General features: G+C 47.8%; 6 protein-coding genes across 6 annotated transcripts; 2 read left to right on the plus strand and 4 right to left on the minus strand.

The window, feature by feature from the left end:
• Positions 1-1,010: 1,010 nt before the first annotated feature.
• FIESC28_03824 (uncharacterized protein) lies at positions 1,011-3,362 on the minus strand (the record flags this gene model as incomplete). The annotated part of the gene is made up of 1 exon (XM_031157973.1): positions 1,011-3,362. One exon carries the CDS (start codon positions 3,360-3,362, stop codon positions 1,011-1,013), a length of 2,352 nt encoding a protein of 783 aa, XP_031017939.1.
• A 438-nt stretch (positions 3,363-3,800) lies between these two features.
• FIESC28_03825 (uncharacterized protein) lies at positions 3,801-5,041 on the minus strand (the record flags this gene model as incomplete). The annotated part of the gene is made up of 3 exons (XM_031157974.1): positions 3,801-4,048; positions 4,098-4,830; positions 4,880-5,041. The coding sequence occupies 3 exons, from the start codon at positions 5,039-5,041 to the stop codon at positions 3,801-3,803; spliced, it is 1,143 nt and encodes a 380-aa protein (XP_031017940.1).
• A 1,365-nt stretch (positions 5,042-6,406) lies between these two features.
• FIESC28_03826 (uncharacterized protein) lies at positions 6,407-8,342 on the plus strand (the record flags this gene model as incomplete). Its single annotated transcript, XM_031157975.1, has 7 exons — positions 6,407-6,640; positions 6,700-6,792; positions 6,845-6,892; positions 6,942-7,135; positions 7,183-7,347; positions 7,397-7,582; positions 7,631-8,342. 7 exons carry the CDS (start codon positions 6,407-6,409, stop codon positions 8,340-8,342), a joined length of 1,632 nt encoding a protein of 543 aa, XP_031017941.1.
• Positions 8,343-8,673: 331 nt separating this feature from the next.
• FIESC28_03827 (uncharacterized protein) lies at positions 8,674-10,128 on the minus strand (the record flags this gene model as incomplete). The annotated part of the gene is made up of 1 exon (XM_031157976.1): positions 8,674-10,128. One exon carries the CDS (start codon positions 10,126-10,128, stop codon positions 8,674-8,676), a length of 1,455 nt encoding a protein of 484 aa, XP_031017942.1.
• A 1,311-nt stretch (positions 10,129-11,439) lies between these two features.
• Positions 11,440-12,600, plus strand: FIESC28_03828 (uncharacterized protein; the record flags this gene model as incomplete). The annotated part of the gene is made up of 2 exons (XM_031157977.1): positions 11,440-12,190; positions 12,575-12,600. The coding sequence occupies 2 exons, from the start codon at positions 11,440-11,442 to the stop codon at positions 12,598-12,600; spliced, it is 777 nt and encodes a 258-aa protein (XP_031017943.1).
• Positions 12,601-12,700: 100 nt separating this feature from the next.
• FIESC28_03829 (uncharacterized protein) lies at positions 12,701-16,191 on the minus strand (the record flags this gene model as incomplete). Its single annotated transcript, XM_031157978.1, has 2 exons — positions 12,701-12,881; positions 13,085-16,191. 2 exons carry the CDS (start codon positions 16,189-16,191, stop codon positions 12,701-12,703), a joined length of 3,288 nt encoding a protein of 1,095 aa, XP_031017944.1.
• Positions 16,192-17,135: the final 944 nt, after the last annotated feature.

Consider the following 17,135-nt stretch of genomic DNA (forward strand, 5'->3'; position numbering starts at 1 on the left):
GTAGAAGTAGCGTATATAACGTGTGAACGTGAGTGTGTATAAGTATATATGACTGCAGGTAAGAATTTCGTTTCAAAAGAGTGGATTTGATCTATAAAAGATCAAGAGAGGAAAGAAAAGAGTGCCGCTGGTGTTTAATGAGAGACTGGGTCAAACAAAGCCGCAAACGGGAGAGAAGGGGACGTTGCCATCTTATACTTTCCTCGATGGTTCATCATGGTTGTAACTAAAGTTCAATTTCTAATTGTAAGTTCGAACTATAGAGCTCTAGATGCGCTGTGCCTTTGATGGTGGGCGTGGCCACATTCCTGTTGTTCCTGGACTAAACTCGATGCAGCCGATGTGGAATTGGAATTGAAGGATAACAAAGATCGGGCATCGTAGACATAAACTGAGGAGTTTATGTGAAGGATAATGAATATTTGTCTCTGGATATGAGATTGATGTGAGAGCGGGTTGTCGTGATGAGTTTTGGGGTTATCTTGTCTCACTTACACGTGGTATCTGAGACTATTCCCACATCTTCAACGTCTAGGACATAAGTTCTCGGCAAAGCAAGGGTTGACTTGTGGCTTATTCTTGGCACATTGTTAGGCCAACCCGAGTCCCCGTCAAGGGACCAGACATCCGTACAGTAACAGTCAAGTTGGCCCAGTGACTTCGGAATGTCGCCATGCCCGACCCCAAGACATATCCGGCGTCTTCCATGTGGATCTTTCCATTTCTTCTAGCTTGAGATCTGGAGACTGAGCTGAGAATCGGGGCCAAGAGTTTCTCCAAGGTGGTGATGGTTGTGGAGAGAGAGTTATCTCAAATCTTTCTTGTTCCCACGTGTATGGCTGACGGGATGGAGTCATGTATTGGAGGGAGACTGGGAGAGGCTGATGACTTTGGGCAAATAGCCACGGCTTTGGCCGAGAACCCTTCTCTTTAACTTTACTTGAAGTTAAAGACATGATTCACGAGACATTAGGTTCTGATCCGGGTATACGACTCATGCACCTATTGAGCTACCGTATCTCAAGAGGCTGGAAATGGTACTCCTTCCCTTTCACCAACTCCCCAAACATCATCCCATGAACAAAAGCCTCGCCCACAAATGTAAACTGCCCTGTGTTGTTTGGACGAAGGACAAATGGCGTCCGGCCGCCTGCTAAAATCACTATACGATCCTCCACCCTGGTCTCCTTAGATAGCAGTCCTAGATATCCTCCTTCTGTCCTCGCCAAACATCGCTCCCTCAAAAACTCTTTGAAGCGAAGCAAATATCTAACCCCCAAAGACCGTCCACTGGTCCTATCATAAAGGCCTTTTTCACTACTCAGCACCTCTGATGCTGTCGGTAGTAGATCAGATGTGTCTGTCACTCTGAGGTCTTCTATGGCTTGGCAGAGTTTTGAGTGACGGTCACTTGAGCTACTTCGACGATGCTCAACCAGGCATTGGCGAAGAAGACCTTTGAAGAAAGCCTGGCTCGTGGGCGTCATGTTCCTAGGTCCTAGATGGGATACCAGAGTTCGCCAGAATGCTTCAATTCTGGTGTTTCCGGTTGGATAAGTTGATGGGAGTCGTGATATGATGCCCCACCATGCTTCCATTGTATGAGCGTTGACCAAGGGGTCTTGCCAATTCGGAGGAGGGGACTTTTCAATCTCGACGACAGTGTCGACGATTAGAGCATCCAGCTTAAGTATACAGGACAAGGACTCATATAAGACAAGCTGATGATGCCCTGCGGCTTTATAACGCTTGTGGTATATTCGTGGACGGTCTAGTCTTTGATTGAATGTCGGAACCCAAGAAGGAAGAGTGGTAGATATGTGTGGTTGAACAAAAGATAGTGACTCTAATGGTTCCAGATCGTCCATTGCTGAGCCATCCCATGTATGAACACTGTTGTCTCCTCCAGCCTGAAGAAGAACTCTACCTGCGTCAGTAAAAACATCAGGGATCGACTTGGAGTAATCCACCGATATGCCGTCGAGGGGTTTTGAGAGACTCAATAAGGCGAATATCTTATCTCGTGGATCAGAGACATAGAAATTCCAGGTGAGAATGATTAAAGCTGCGAGGCTCAATTGCTGTTTGTATTTGGCCTGTAAGGCGGGTTGCTTGAGGAATTTCTTTCGTGCTCTTATTCCTTCTATACAATCAGGCCTTGTCCGAATCCTGATGTCAAAGAGCGACAGAATCTCTGTTCCTGGTGAAGCCCGTTCGAACTTCATACGTGGCTTCCCTTGTGATAAGTATTCGTAAGCTTTTGCTTCTCCTAAATTCTCGAAGAGAAGAGTAAAGACTTCATCCCATGGGAATCGGAATGGGCCGCATACCAAGATGATATCCTTGGCGAGAGAAACTTCTTGTATGACCCATGTTCTAGAGAACCATGTACGGGTAAGTAATTCTCTCATGCCGTCCATGTCCCAGGGTGTTGTGCAACCTCGCCCTGAGATAAAGTGTAGATATTCTTGTGTGGGAAGCATCGCAGGTTGGAGTAGACATGAGAATGAATTGTAAAACGATTCTGTCTGCTCGTCTGCTTCTCCCAGCCACGCAACTACACATCTTGCTGAGCCGTAGATATGAGACATTATGGCCACTTGGCTATTGCGTTCTGATATATCATCCTGGTTGATACATATCGCATCGATCCAGAGCGGCACTTCGGCACCAGTTGTCTCTTCTACCGGTGAACTATTCCGACTGTTCCAATTTTGCAGAATCTCAGCTGTTTCTTGCCACTGATGTCTCTCCCGTTGCAAACAACAACTCAAAGGATTCCGTCCAGAACGATCAAGAATGTTCATATCCGCACCCTTGGAAAGAAGGACTCTCACGATCTCTGGGAATCCATTCTCTGCTGCGTAATGCAAAGCTGTCTCTCCAAAGCTATCCGAATAAGTATGATCAGCGCCTTGTTCAAGATACTCGATGACCCGTTTCAAGCTCCCTTTCTCAGCAGCTTTAATAAGACCCGTCTTATTGAATGGCTCCGATCGTCTATCAACATCGGCAAACCCTTGTTTCGGCTGTCGAAGTTGACACAGCGCTTCGTAAAGATTTCTTGTGATATAGAACAGGCGGCCATTGACAACGATCACATGTTTGTGTTGAGTGGAATATTCGTCGGGTGCTCCGCTGGGCACGAAGTTTGGGTTACCCCAGGTGTAGGATAGGGCATCGTAGGAAGGTAAATCATGGCGTTCTGTTGACTTGAGATGGAATTCAAGTGGGGGGATACTGTTGATAGAAGGGGTTTTATGGTTCTTGGGTCGTGTTACTGGATAGAGGAGGCGAATTGAGGTTGGTGATGGAAGGGCGTCGTATTCAAAAGTTTTGTATTCCAGAGGATAGTCCATCATGATGATGTTCGATAAAGTATTTGTGTCATATCATCCGAGATGACATTCCCAAGATCCTTTTCATGTTGCATAGTATCTTCTTTAAATTAATTCTACCAGTTCATCTGCATTACCACAAGCCATTTATAGCATATATGCAAGTCCAGGGATGAGCTGCAGCAGCTTACACTTGGCACTTTGTCACAGCAAATCAGTGTATTTTGGTGCACTCAGCCCTGCGGCATCCGGTAGGCGATGCAATTAATATTTCTCTCACTTGAATGTCGATCGCTCTACAAAACCCCAGTATTTGAGTAAGCCTCGCACTGCCTACTTGATTGAGTGACTAAACCATCAACGAGACGGCCTCCCGATCTCTTGTTCTTCCTAGTAGATAAATGCATTGGTATTATTCGAGAACACACTTGGCTAATAAAAAGACACATGTTCCTCCCAGGTCTAACCTTCAAAAGGTGTCTCGTATGGTCTCTCAGCCTGAGGTGTGATTCGAGCCAGATGTCTTCGCTGACCAGAGTGCCAGTCTAGAATAGCAGTATGTTGAACAGATCGATTATCCCAAACCACAACAGTTCCGGCCTGCCACTTGACACGAGCATGGAAGTCTGCACCCCAAGCAATGTGCTCAAACAAGAAGTTGAGGATCGCATCAGATTCTTCCTTCTTGAGTCCGACGATGCTTCGTGTAACTAAACTGTTAGCGTTGTGCTTAGGTAACTTTTAGTTAAGGTGACTTACACTGAGGGTTGACATAGAGTGACTTCTCCCCTGTAACAGGATGTGTTCGAACAATAGGATGCTCGTTAACAACAGGTTCCCTCCTCTTAACACTGCCCTTCTTGACACTGGCATTGATCTGTTCAATACCGGAATGAGTAGCCTTGAGCCCATGCAGAAGTTTCTGAAACGTAGGCGAAAGCCGGTTATACGCCTCAACGGTATTAGCAAAGAGGGTATCGCCACCAGTATCGGGGTTATCCAGCACGTAAAGGAACGTAGTTCCAGGCGGTTGTTGCTCATAAGTGACATCAGAATGCCATGCTACGGAGCTCACACGAGTCTTGAAAAAGTCGTCATATGATTTATCTCCCGCACTTCGATGAACGAGATGGATCTCCGGATGGCCTTCTGGTGAACCCGAGGTGGGATGGATGTGGTGACGACCGAAGTAACCTCCGAAGTTGAGAGCTTCTGAGATGGGCAGATCGGCAAAATCTTGGTTGCGGAAGGCCACGACTTTGCGCTCTGCTACGTAGCGAGCGAGTTCATCTTTGCCGGCGTTGGACAGGGAGCTTAGTTGGATACCTTCGATCTCAGTACCGATAGTCGGGGTGAGATGGGAAACTTTGGTTTCCGATTTTATGAGATTGGGGAAGCTTGGGTCTGCATCTTTGCCGTGGTCGTAGTGTTGGAAGGGTTCTAGGGGAGGATAGACTTGGTCTTTGTTCCAAGTTGGAAGATAGTTGGGATACTGAACAGTCAGTCAATGGATGATGACTAAGTGGTATAAGATGACTTACCTTGGCAGCTGCATGTCCGTCAATACCTTTCTCTTCAGCTTCTCGCTGATAGGTAACAGGGGAGAGCTCTTTATAAGCACCATCGACGTGGCCAGGGTAGAGTTTGACTTTCTGTGTTTCCGAGGCAAGTTGCGTCGCAGTCTCGACAGCTGAGGGGGCCATTTTGAAGTAGCTGTATACGGTCTTGAAGCTAGGTTCTATGTCCTGAACTATATGAATGGCAATTTAGTCGTGGGAGCTGTGGTTCTTATATACACTTCTCACTCCCAGAAGGTGAGCATTTATTCGTAGTATTCACAATGCGGGGGAACAAAAACTCGGAAGCTTCCATCCGTCATAATATCGTCTCACAATAATCATCAATATGCCTTCGGAACCAATTCTAGGTTGGAGGTATTACGCGATTGTCGCCTCTGTCGCGTCAATCGACAAAGCGTCGTAGTTGCATTATGGCTTTAGATCACGCAATTTGTGAGGTAGAGGTGCAATGCGACCCCGAAATTCAAGCGGATTGCCATGGCCAAGAGGCCAAGAGGCCAAGAGGCTATTTACTTTGGGTGCCATGAGAAAAGATCGCGCAATGCTGATACGCCGGATAGGGAGCTTTGTGGTGGTTGTCGCAATCCCTGGGGATGGGTCACGCAATGCGACAATCAATCACTGCCATCGAGGCGAATAATCAGGACGACATATATATCATGATCATATAGAGTACTAATACACTTATAATCGATTGATTTTGTATGTAGTGATACTGTCTATGGTGGACTATGGGTGAGTTACAGTTTGTCGTATTCTACACTACAACTGTCAAACATACTCGAGCGCAACTGAACCTCAACTCTTGCCAACAATAAGTATACTTCGCATTCATCACTTTTTAATGCGAGTATATTCAATCTAGATGATCTCGGGGTTAATTCTAGATCCTGGCATTTCGCGGCTTCTCGGTCGGTTCTCTCAACGATTGGTCCGATCAAACCCCTTGGCCAGCACGCCATATCTTGCGATATGAGATATATCGAATCCCCTCAATAGACTACCATTCTAGTCCAGACCAACATAGCTTCTTAGAGCTTAATAGCAATTAGCTCACTATGACTTACGAAGTCTTATCCATAGGTTCTTATTGGCTACTGATCTCTCAACTTCAGCCGATGGCGAAACCTCCTAAGCAGTTGGACTGCGAATATTGTTACATTTGTACGCCATAGTTTAACATACCTTGTTCCCAATATCGTAGTTTGTCCGTGGGGGGTCCAAATTAGCTTGTTATATCCAGAGCACGCATGTTCGCCTAGGCTTGAGGTGATTTCCAGAGCTCATCGCGACATTGATAGCCCCGATTTCGCTGCTTGGTCGAGGTGTTGAGGCGAAATTGGTTCCGAGTAGCTAGTAGGAGTAGAGTCGCGATGAGGGAATGTCAGTTACTTATAAACCAGCCATACTTCCATCAGGATCATCCCATCTCAGACATCTCCGCGGATCTCCCTCTTCATACCCTTGACAACTACTCATCCATCCATCATGGCTGCAAGTCAAGGCCGTGACGCGACTACTAAACTAGTCGATGTCAAAGACCAATCCCATGTCGACAGCGGTGATGAATCTGCTGCTTCGTCCATCGAACATCCTTTCTCTGATCCAGAGATCGCTGATCGCTGGAGGAAGGTCTACGAAAAGGCTGAGTACGAGAATCGGCACCGATTTGATCCTAGTTTTACTTGGACAGACCATGAGGAGAAGAAACTTGTTCGAAAGGTATGTCTCCCAGACTGAGTTGGGGTGTGTCTGTTTGCTAACAAGAGGTGCAACTATAGATCGACTTTCGTATTTGTTTATGGGCATGGGTTATGTTCCTATCCCTAGACTTCCATCGACGTAATATCAACCGTGCTATTTCCGATAACATGGTAAGTTCAGTCTCGTTCTTTTATTCGTTACGTTACTAACCAATCTCTCTAGCTACCAGAAATAGGCATGAATACCAATGACTTCAACTACGGCCAAACCGTACGCCTCCTTTACTTACAACACTCTACTCCCACTAACACGAACCCAGATCTTTCTCGTCTGTTTCCTCTCCGCCGAACTCCCTAGCGGTCTAATCAGCAAGAAACTCGGCGCAGACCGATGGATTCCCTTCCTCATCTGCAGTTGGTCCCTCGTTGCAGGTTCACAAGCGGCACTTCAGAGCAGGAGTGCTTACTTTACCATCAAGGCTCTCTTGGGTCTTTTGATGGGTGGCTTTATTCCGTAAGTCACATAACCCTCTTGCTAGTACCAGTATCTGACAAGTATAGTGACATCGTTCTCTGGCTCACCTACTTCTACAAATCCAATGAGCTACCAATTAGACTGGCTTTCTTCTGGACAGCGCTCAGTACGAGTAATATCGTGGGCTCTCTTCTTGCTGCAGGAATTCTTCAGATGAGAGGCGTACTTGGATGGGGGGGTTGGCGCTGGCTGTAAGTGTCCGACATAATCTATCACCCAAACTAAAGCTTACATGGTTAGATTCCTCCTCGAAGCAATCGGTACTTTCATCGTTGGTCTCTTCTCATGGGTTCTCATGCCTCCAGGTCCTTGCCAAACCAAAAGTTGGTTCCGCGGCAAAGATGGCTGGTTCAATGAACGTGAGGAGTACATCATGGTAAATAGACTTCTTCGCGATGATCCTAGCAAGGGTGATATGAACAACCGGTAAGCAAACCTCCTTAGCTATCAATATCATGACTAACACACGACCAGAGAAGCAGTCAATCTCCCAAAACTCTGGAAAGCAGTCAAGGACTGGGAACAGTGGCCATTATACTTACTCGGCCTAATGGTCTACATCCCTCCCTCCCCATTCAACACCTATCTTTCCTTCATTCTCCGTCAAATCGGCTTCTCCGTCTTTCAGGCCAACCTCCTCGCCATTCCCTCCCAGTTCCTCTTCGCTATCAACTTACTCATCGTGACTTGGGTATCTGGTCGAGTTAAGGAGCGAGGCATACTGTCATCCCTATCCAACATCTGGATCTTCCCCTGGGTTCTTGCCCTTGTTGTTCTCCCAGGCGATATCTCCCCCTGGGTTCGTTACGCCCTGATCACAGGTCTTCTCAGCTATCCCTACTGCCACGCCATTCTGGTAGGCTGGAATGCCAAAAACAGCAATAGTGTGCGCACAAGAGCCATCAGTGCCGCTTTGTACAACATGACCGTACAGAGCGGTAATATTGCGGCGTCTAACATCTTCCGGGAAGACGATCAGCCATTGTACCGTCGAGGAAACAGAGTCATTCTTGGTATCACGTCTGCCAATATTATTCTGTTTTACCTAGTCAAGTATTTCTATATCTGGCGAAACCAAGTTCGCGACAGGACATGGAATGCGATGACTAAGGAGCAGCAGCAGGATTATGTTCTGAACACTACCGATGAAGGTCAACAACGTCTAGACTTCAGGTTCGTTCATTAGACGATATGAATTACAGACTTGGAGGTTATATCAGTTTCATGTCAGATCCTGGGCTTTATACAGTAGTTATGATCAGTGTTTATACTCAGGACAATCCTAATTGAGCCCTTCCTTAATTAGTTGAAAAGCTTTTCCAAGTGATTACATACTGTAAAAGGCTTCAAAACAGTGTGATGTAGTGGGAGCAGAGATTGTCTGGGTCATAACTTAGTTGACATCTCAGCATTTCCTAGTCTACTAGAATATTAATACAATGATTCATTCCTCATCCAACGCCTGTACGTGATATCTCCCAAAACAACATGTCCGCCCAGTCTAGATATGCTTGAAATCACATCGAACTACTCCAAACCTGATGACCCAGCATGGCCGTCAAAACTCCAACGCCGTACTTGCCACCATCCGTATTTCCCTGCCATGTCTCCCAACCGATCCAACATACCGCTGCCAGCTCGAACACGCTCAGCATGGAGCTCACGTATTTCGCAGCTGTAGGAGCTCTGTTATCCTTTGGTTCCCGACTCGCTTCGCCTGTCACCCGCAAAGCGATGGTTCCTACTGCAGACAACAAAGCAAGCTGCACCTCACGGCCAAATGGCATCGGCAATACAGTTGTCAAGCTCCATAGGACAAGCAACACAGCTAAAGTGACGAACTCGACACCGAGCCTTTCGAATTGTGGGGTACCAGGAGTATGAGCACCAGAAAAGCGATTTGGGGACCCTTGCTCATGTTCACTTGGCTCCTGGCCTAAAGTGAAGCTCTGGCTCAAGAGATCGGCTAACCCGTTTGCCTCATCATTACTCTCCTGGGGCGCAAAGAAGCTGGGTGGCTTGAAAGCAACTTCACTCTCCTCAGCTTCGTCTCTGCCCTTGTTTCTGGCAGCACCTCGGAAGAAAATACTCTCCTGCTGCACAGGCTTGCTCCTCAAGATAGGCGCATTAGGAGGATTCCGTAGACGTTGAGATGGTGTGATAGGTGCGGCAGGAACTTTGTACCAAAATGGACTCTGTGTATTACCCACAGGCGCCTCGCCAAAAGGTCTCCTCCGTCCACTTGAGAGTGGCGAATCCTGGAAAGCTCGATACTGGGACTGCGCCGGAGTCTGAGACTCTGTTGGTGTCCAGTCCATCTCATCCGAGTCCCGGACTTCCTGCACCTTATGCGGGATGATGTTGAGGCTATCAAATCGATTAAACGGGCTTTCCGGGGGCCTCAAGGGGCTACTAGGTACGTATGTGCGTGGCGTAAACGAGCTGATGTGCGATTGAGGCGATGGGTCGATATGATGAGTAGGCGTAGGTGAATCCAGTGCTTCGTTGAGCAAATCGGAAAGCGTCTTTGGCTCTTCTCTCTTGATTCGGGGAGTTTTAGGTTGCTTTGGCGAGAATGCCGTGTCGGAGCTGCCGAAAAGAGGAGTCGTATCGACTTTGATAGACCTTTTCGCTGACAAGTATATCATGATCATAACGACCGACATAACCAAGTGCGCACTGAGTTGAGCGTTTCGAGATTGCGCCTGGCCTCCATCCATCTCCAAAACACGACGGAAGAGAAAACGGAAGAAGACGATGAGACCCTGGAAAGAGTACCACTGTGTAAATCCCAATAGGTGTCGAGAGAATCCACGGAAAACTTGCACAAACTGAGGGTTCCACCACGCAGACAGTATGCTTGCGACAACAGCACTGTTGATCAAAGTATCCGCCGATGGAAGAAATGCGACAGCGTAGGCCAAGCCACTCACAGCCAGTGTTTCCCAACTCTGATCATCGGGATCATACATTCCGACATCTTGGTGTTGTAGCGTAAAAGAGACTGCCCTGAGATGCCAAAGCATCTGCAGAATCAATCCCCCCCACCACAATCCCTTGCCCAGGCTGTTAACCCAATTCAAGGCACTTGACTTCTCGGAGGTGCTCTTTCGTCCCCTACTCTTCTCCATCATCCGTCGGAGGTGGTCTGTCTTGGCTGTGTATCCTGCCCTCTTTATCTGGCTGTCAACTCTTTCGGCGCATTCATCACAGACTTGCGGGTATCTTTCCTCCAACCCCTTTCGATATCGGTAGTAGTTGCGCTCGAGCTCGGCATATTCGGGGTGATTCGGGTCATCGGGTAAATACTGTGCCAGAGATGAGGTAAAAAGCCGCTGATTCTTGAGACATGTTGCGCAGAAGATGCTATCTTGAGGCGCAGGGGGAGACGATGGTCGAGGATTAGCGTATAGTGTTGCTGGCGCTTCACGCTCGGTGGCTACTGGAGGGTCCGTAATCTCTCCATTCTATCCTCAATCAGTAATTATTTCAACAAGACGTAGCTGGGTTTATACTTCATCGAGGTAGTTTGTCGCATCGCATGACAGGCATAGAAAGTCGCGAGTGATGCCGTCATATTTAGTATTTGATCGTTTGCCGCAATAAAAGCAGGTTAAGAATTTGTTCCCTCGCAGGCGTGGCATTATTTCATGATCATCGCTCTATCAGAGAAGAGCAGGTATTTAAATAAGGTCACTCAGAGAGAGAGAAGGTTGAAGAAGGGCGTGGAGTGACAAGCATGAAAAACAAAATCACGATGATGTCCCTTGTTTATTCCAAGTTTAGACCATCTTTGACTGTTTCTGCCGGGCGGTCGGGACTTTTAATGGTCATGACAGTCCAGTTTAGTGGGGGCCTGCAGATGGAGATCCCTGTCAGTTATCGTTCCAGAAGGTTGCTAGGGAGTGCCAGTGCCTCTATCCATGATAATGGATCTTTAACTACCTTACCTAATGCTTTAAGAACTCTTTATTGATGATAAACCATAAGAGACTTTAAGAGTCGGAATTAGAGGTCTGTTTGTCCGAGATCTGTTACAAAGCTAGACGGTAGAGGTAGCTTACAACACTACTCTCGCGTATTGCTTTGAAACAGGCACCCTATCGGCAAGCGGAGCTCACGTCACCAGAAATACAGACATGGATGGAAGCTTAGCTGTAGCTTCACTTCATCTTTACATTAACAGCAATCAAAAGTCAATTCTTTATCGCATCCACGAGCTCCAACTACTCACGATTGTTATCGTTTCTTAATCAACTGTTTCACTAAGCAATGCCAACATCATGACCTCTCACGCCACATCCTCGCATCCTCTTCCTCCTCCCCTCCATCTAACAATCCGCTTCTCAACATCTCAACCAGACCTCGAACTCAATATCTCCACCCCTCATACAACAACAGTTCTCGCTTTAAAACACCTCCTTCGCACACGGCTATCGTCTCGCAGCCGGCTACGGCTCATTTACCAGGGTCGCATCCTACCTGATGGTTCGGCACTCAGTTCAGTGCTCAAAGCACCTCCGCCGCCGCCGCGCGATAATGACGATCCCAAAGGCAAGGGGAAGGCTGTTCAGGGCGCGAATCTCACAAGAGTCTACGTGAACTGTTCAATAGGAGATGAACTGACGAGTGAAGAGTTGAAAACGGAAGAGGAGGAGGCGCTCAAGCCACCCAAAGATGCGACTGGCGATGATGGAAAACCTACGACGTCAACGAGACCACGGCCAAGAGGATTTGATCGATTGTTACAATCTGGAATCACGCCTTCCGAGATTGCTACGCTCAGAACACAATTCAATTCTATACACACAGCAGGCTTCACACCAGATGCGATGCCTTCGCCTGATACCTTGCGCAATATGGAAGACGCATGGATAGATAATAATGCAGATGGCCTTCCATCTGGAGCCAACCCTCTGGAAGACGAAAATTCCGGTGTAGGGGTGCTTGACATATTAATTAAGGCTATGATTGTCGGCTTCTTCTTCCCCCTGGGAAGCTTGGCATGGCTGTTGCGCCAGGACGGAATCTGGAGTAAGAGATGGCAGATTTTTGTCGGGTTTGGGGTCGTATTAAGCCTTTGCATTGGCTTCATTATGGAGTTATCAGGAGATCGGCCATAGTCTAATAGCTGGAGTGTTTCAGATGCTTTACGCAAGCCTAGAGACAGAAGAAATATCCTTAGTCTAAGGCTTAGGCTACTGGGACAGAGTACCCTAAACCCAGGCTAAGTTTACATGAGGTGATCAAATTATTTCGTCTCTTATGCTCTCGACTACCAATTCTTCCAACGCCCTGACGGTGCTCTGAGCCTTAAAGAACACATGGATGTTTTCGGCAGCGATGTGCTTTACGAGCGATAGGTACTTTACTCCGTAATTACACATAAAATGCTCTATCAAAGTACTAACTATATAGAGACCACACCCGGTCACGAATACTAACATACATCTTTTCCCAACGCGCCAAACTCCCTAGCCCGTAATGTAGCAAAAGATATACATGCTATCCCCCTTTTTTGGACTGCGTTCCGTCGCATTATAACTATAGGTACAGACTTTGGGCAGCAACAATGTCTCTGCGGATCTTGTTCAAACTCTCCTCAAATTTCTTGGTCAAATCGTCGTTGCCCATGACCTTGGCGGCCTGGGCCATCTGTCGCAGAAGCTCTTCCAAACGACGGAAGAGACGAATCAATGAGCCTTCGTAAACATTTGTCATTTTGCTAAGAAGAGAATATGTCAGTAAAAGGTACGTAAAAAGAAGCATTGCCGGGTGAGAATCGGAAGAATTGTCATCTAAGGCTTAGGCTACCATAATAAAGAAGCCTAAGTCCTAGTCCAAGCTGGCATAAAGTGACTAAATTATTTCGTCTCTTTTGCTTTCGGCGGCCGATTCTTTAGTAATTCTTAGGGTGTTTTAACTTACCAAATCTCGATAAATGGCTTTCCTTGGGCCCAGGTATAAACCGTCTCCATGAGCTGCCACTTGAGCTTCTGCACGTATTCCTCCTCGTTGACATCAAGCTTGCACTCCTGGCTGACCTTGGCGATGATACGGGCCTTGGCCTGAATCTCGCGGTAAGGCTTCTGGAGCTCCTCCTTGAGCGCAGGGGCCTCAACCTTCTCATCGAAGATGAAGCAACTCATAACGGCGGCGCACATTTCTGGGCTAAGCTCGTTGAAGAATCGGTCGAAGAGCAACTCGGAAAGGAGAAGCTCATGACCCTCTGTAGAGGAAACCTCACAAGCGACACGGGCCTTAAGCTGGACGACCTCGGAGTCGTTGATGAAGCCCAGACGACGCAGAACACGCTTGCGCGACTTGAGCTCATCCATCTGGGCAATACTGTAAGCCTTGGCGATTGACTTCTTTGTCTCCTTGACCTTCTCGGTGAGCTTGACCTTGGCGTGGTACTGATCCCACAGAGAAGGAAGAAGAGGGGAAAGATGAAGAGGGTTGGCCAAAAGTCTAGACTCAAGGACCTCAATCTTTCGCAGGAGCTTCTTGAAAGACTCATCAGTGATCTCCATGTTCTCGATGGGATCCAACACAGGAAGACCGTCGGGGAAACGACGCTTGACCTCCATAAGCGACTTAGTGAGCGTATCCCTTTCACTATCGCTCTTCAGACCCTCCTTGGGCATAAAGAGTCGGATCTGGCTGATGGCCTTGATGCAGGTCAAAAGGCAAGGGACGACCGCGAACTTGATGTCTTCCTCGTCACTGCAAGGCTTGATTCCGGGGGGCATCTCATCGGCGGGCTGTCCTGAAGGGAAGTCGGCGCTAGACCTTGAGATAGGAAGGAGAACATCGATGACATGAGCCTCCTGGGGAATGTGCTCGGGCTCGTTGAGTTTAGGTGCACGACGAGGAGTCTGGTTGACGATGACACCCCAGCCGAAGTCGGTTCCATTGCCAGCGATAGTCTCATTCTCGTCCTTAGGGTTGTAGATTTGAACCAGACGGCCGGGTTGAAGGTACGAGATACTGTAGTTGGGATGCTGAATGACGGTTCGCATATCCCTGGTGTAAGCGCTAAGTTGCTGTCGAATCTGGTAGTAGTCCTTGACGGTGGACTCATCGGCGATGCTGGTGCTATCACGCTCTTGTTGCAACGACATCAACTCCTTCTCCAATTGTGGGACACTAGCAGCGTTCTGGAACTGGTGGAAACATCGTTCTAACATGAACTCGGGTGAGATAGCCTCAATACGGAGAAGGTTCAGAATCATGTTGTAACCGAGGTAGAAGGCAGAGTTGAGTCGGTCCTGGTGTCCTGTAACAATCTCCTTGGCAGTGTCGGGCTCAAGCTTGTCGTCGATCATCATGATGACGATACCACGGGCATCGAGACCACGACGTCCAGCACGACCGGCCATCTGAATGTACTCGGACGAAGTGAGAGGACGTCTCTTGACGCCATCCCACTTGGTAACTTGGGTGAAAACGACAGTCTTGGCAGGCATGTTGAGACCGATGGAAAAGGTTTCAGTGGCGAAGAGAACCTTGATCAGAGACTCCTGGAAGAGAATCTCAATGGCCTCCTTGAGAATAGGCAGCAGACCAGAATGATGGACACCAATACCACGCTCCAACAGGGGAAGCAAGTTGATAATCTGAGGGAGGTCTCTGTCCTGCTCCGACAAACTCTGAACAGCATTGCCAAAGATATGGCGAACCATGGCCTTTTCAGAATCGTCGTTGAAGCTAAGAGTAGAGATGTTCATGGCCATATTCTCACACTCTCGCTTGCTGAAGTTGAAAACGATAACAGGGTTGAACTTCTTCTTGATGGTCATTCGAATAATCTTGGCAATATCCGAGCCATTGTCAGCGCCACCCTTGTTGGTCTTCTTATTCTTGCCCTTTCCTTTCTGTCGAGCGTTAGGGTCGTTGGGATCAGCTCCCTTCTTCTCCTCAACTTCCTGCATAACCTTGTTGAAATTCTGCTCGTTAAAGTTGCTCTTCTCGTCGACGATAAGTCTGGCGCCACTACCACCGGCAGGGAAGAAGTAGTTCTGAAGAGGAGTTGGTCGGAAATCGGTGTATACGACGTGACAGGCCTGGTGGTGGATCTTGGCAATCCATTCGGCGAACTGGAAAGCGTTGGGAATGGTGGCAGAAAGGAAGACGTATCGGACCTTGTCGGGAAGCATAATGATGGTCTCCTCCCAGACGACACCTCTCGTCTTGTCTCGCATGTAGTGAATCTCGTCGAAAACAACCCAGGCAACTTCTCGCATGATCTCAGAACCTCGATACAACATAGATCGCAAAATCTCTGTAGTCATAACCAAGCAACTTGCTGTGGGGTTGATAGTAACATCACCAGTCATAAGACCAACATCTCCAAAGATAGACTCGAAGTCTCGGTACTTTTGGTTACTCAAGGCCTTGATAGGACTTGTGTAAATAACTCTCTGGTTGCGCTTCAAACATTGCGCGACAGCGTACTCAGCCACAACAGTCTTTCCGGCAGAAGTATGCGCAGAAACAAGAACACTTTCCTCGCGCTCAATGGACGCCACGGAAAGACTCTGGAAAGGATCGAGCTTGAAGTCCCATGTTCGCGCGGGTTGCTCGGGGGCCTTGTGCTCGGAAAGAGGAACGTATTCATAGTCCAAATCTGGGGGTAAGGCGACCTGATGTTGAATGTTGTGCGACAAAACGAGAGATGAATCCTGCTCTGTGAAAGTGGCCGCGCCAGCAACCTCTCTTGACTCGGCAGTCTGAAAAGTATCAGTCATGACAGGTCCTACACCTTCCTCCTTCTTCCTTCTCTTGGCATCCTGCTGGCTAGCGCTCTCTTCGGAAGACTCTTCGTCGGAAGATTCCTCATCCTTGGACTCCTCTGTGGTGTTGTTGTCCATATCGACATCTTCGGTCCTTGTTGCCGCGTCGCCGTTCTCGCCATTTATCGCGTTGGCCTTTCTCTTCTTCGTCTTGTCGTCCTTGCGGCTCTTTTGCGACACAGTCTCGTCTTCGCTAGGGGCGTCCACCTTGCCCTCGAAAACATCGAACATCTCATCCATATTGGCGATGTTTTACCCACGACCGAAGCCGATCGCTAGCTGCAGGAAAAAGTGATCGAGATCGGGATCGGGAAGTGGCTGGCGGATTTCTTGGGGATCTGAAGTCGCGTCGAGATTCAACACCTACAAGGTAGATGTTTTGTAAGAAATTCCTTGAAGACAAAAATTTATAGCCTACCTGAATTTAGGTAAAGATTAAAGAGTGTCGTCGTCTTTGTGACACAAGGAATCGATCGATCGTTCCAAACAGGTAGGTACACGGACGGGCCTAGGTAGGATTAAAAAAGTTGGTTGGAAAGTGGGTTGCCCGGCAGAAAAAAAATCCCCTAGCGACGAGCTGTGGGCGGTGAGACTTGGAGCGTCTGAAGCAATTGGAAGGCTAGCAGGCTAGGTAAGGTAGGTAGGTCAGATAAGTGACAGAAAGTTTACCCCAAGGCTTAGACTACTAAAACAAATAAAGTAACCTAAGTGGTGGTCTAAGCTGACTAAACTATTCCGTCCTTTATGCACGAAAATGCCAATTTTTCTGGTACCCTGACGAAGGCGTAGTAGCTGAAAAGTGTTTCACTGCTACCACTGGAAGACCACAAGCTTTTATGGTACTCATTGTGATACTACTTCTCTATGACTCACAATATATACCTTTAGACCCGTTCCTTCATTAGCATCAAGTTTACAATCTGTAATTGTTAATGTGTTGTTATGTCCGTACTATCTGAAGGTCCTGATCCTTACAAAACTCAAATAGGTGCAGGGGCCGCTACCGACGTCATGTCCCTTGGGACTCAGGTGGGTGACAGAAGAATTGCCCTTCAAGGCTTAGGCTACTAAGATAAAGTGGGCGAAAGGGCGGCTCAATCTATTGTGAGATGACTCGATTATTTCGTCTCCTACACTCTTGGCGGTCAATTCTTCTGACACCCGGATGGCGATCCAATCAGCCA

Source organism: Fusarium coffeatum, assembly GCF_003316985.1.
Source record: "Fusarium coffeatum strain FIESC_28 chromosome Unknown BRIP53273_contig_80, whole genome shotgun sequence".
NCBI classification, from domain to species: Eukaryota; Fungi; Ascomycota; class Sordariomycetes; order Hypocreales; family Nectriaceae; genus Fusarium; species Fusarium coffeatum.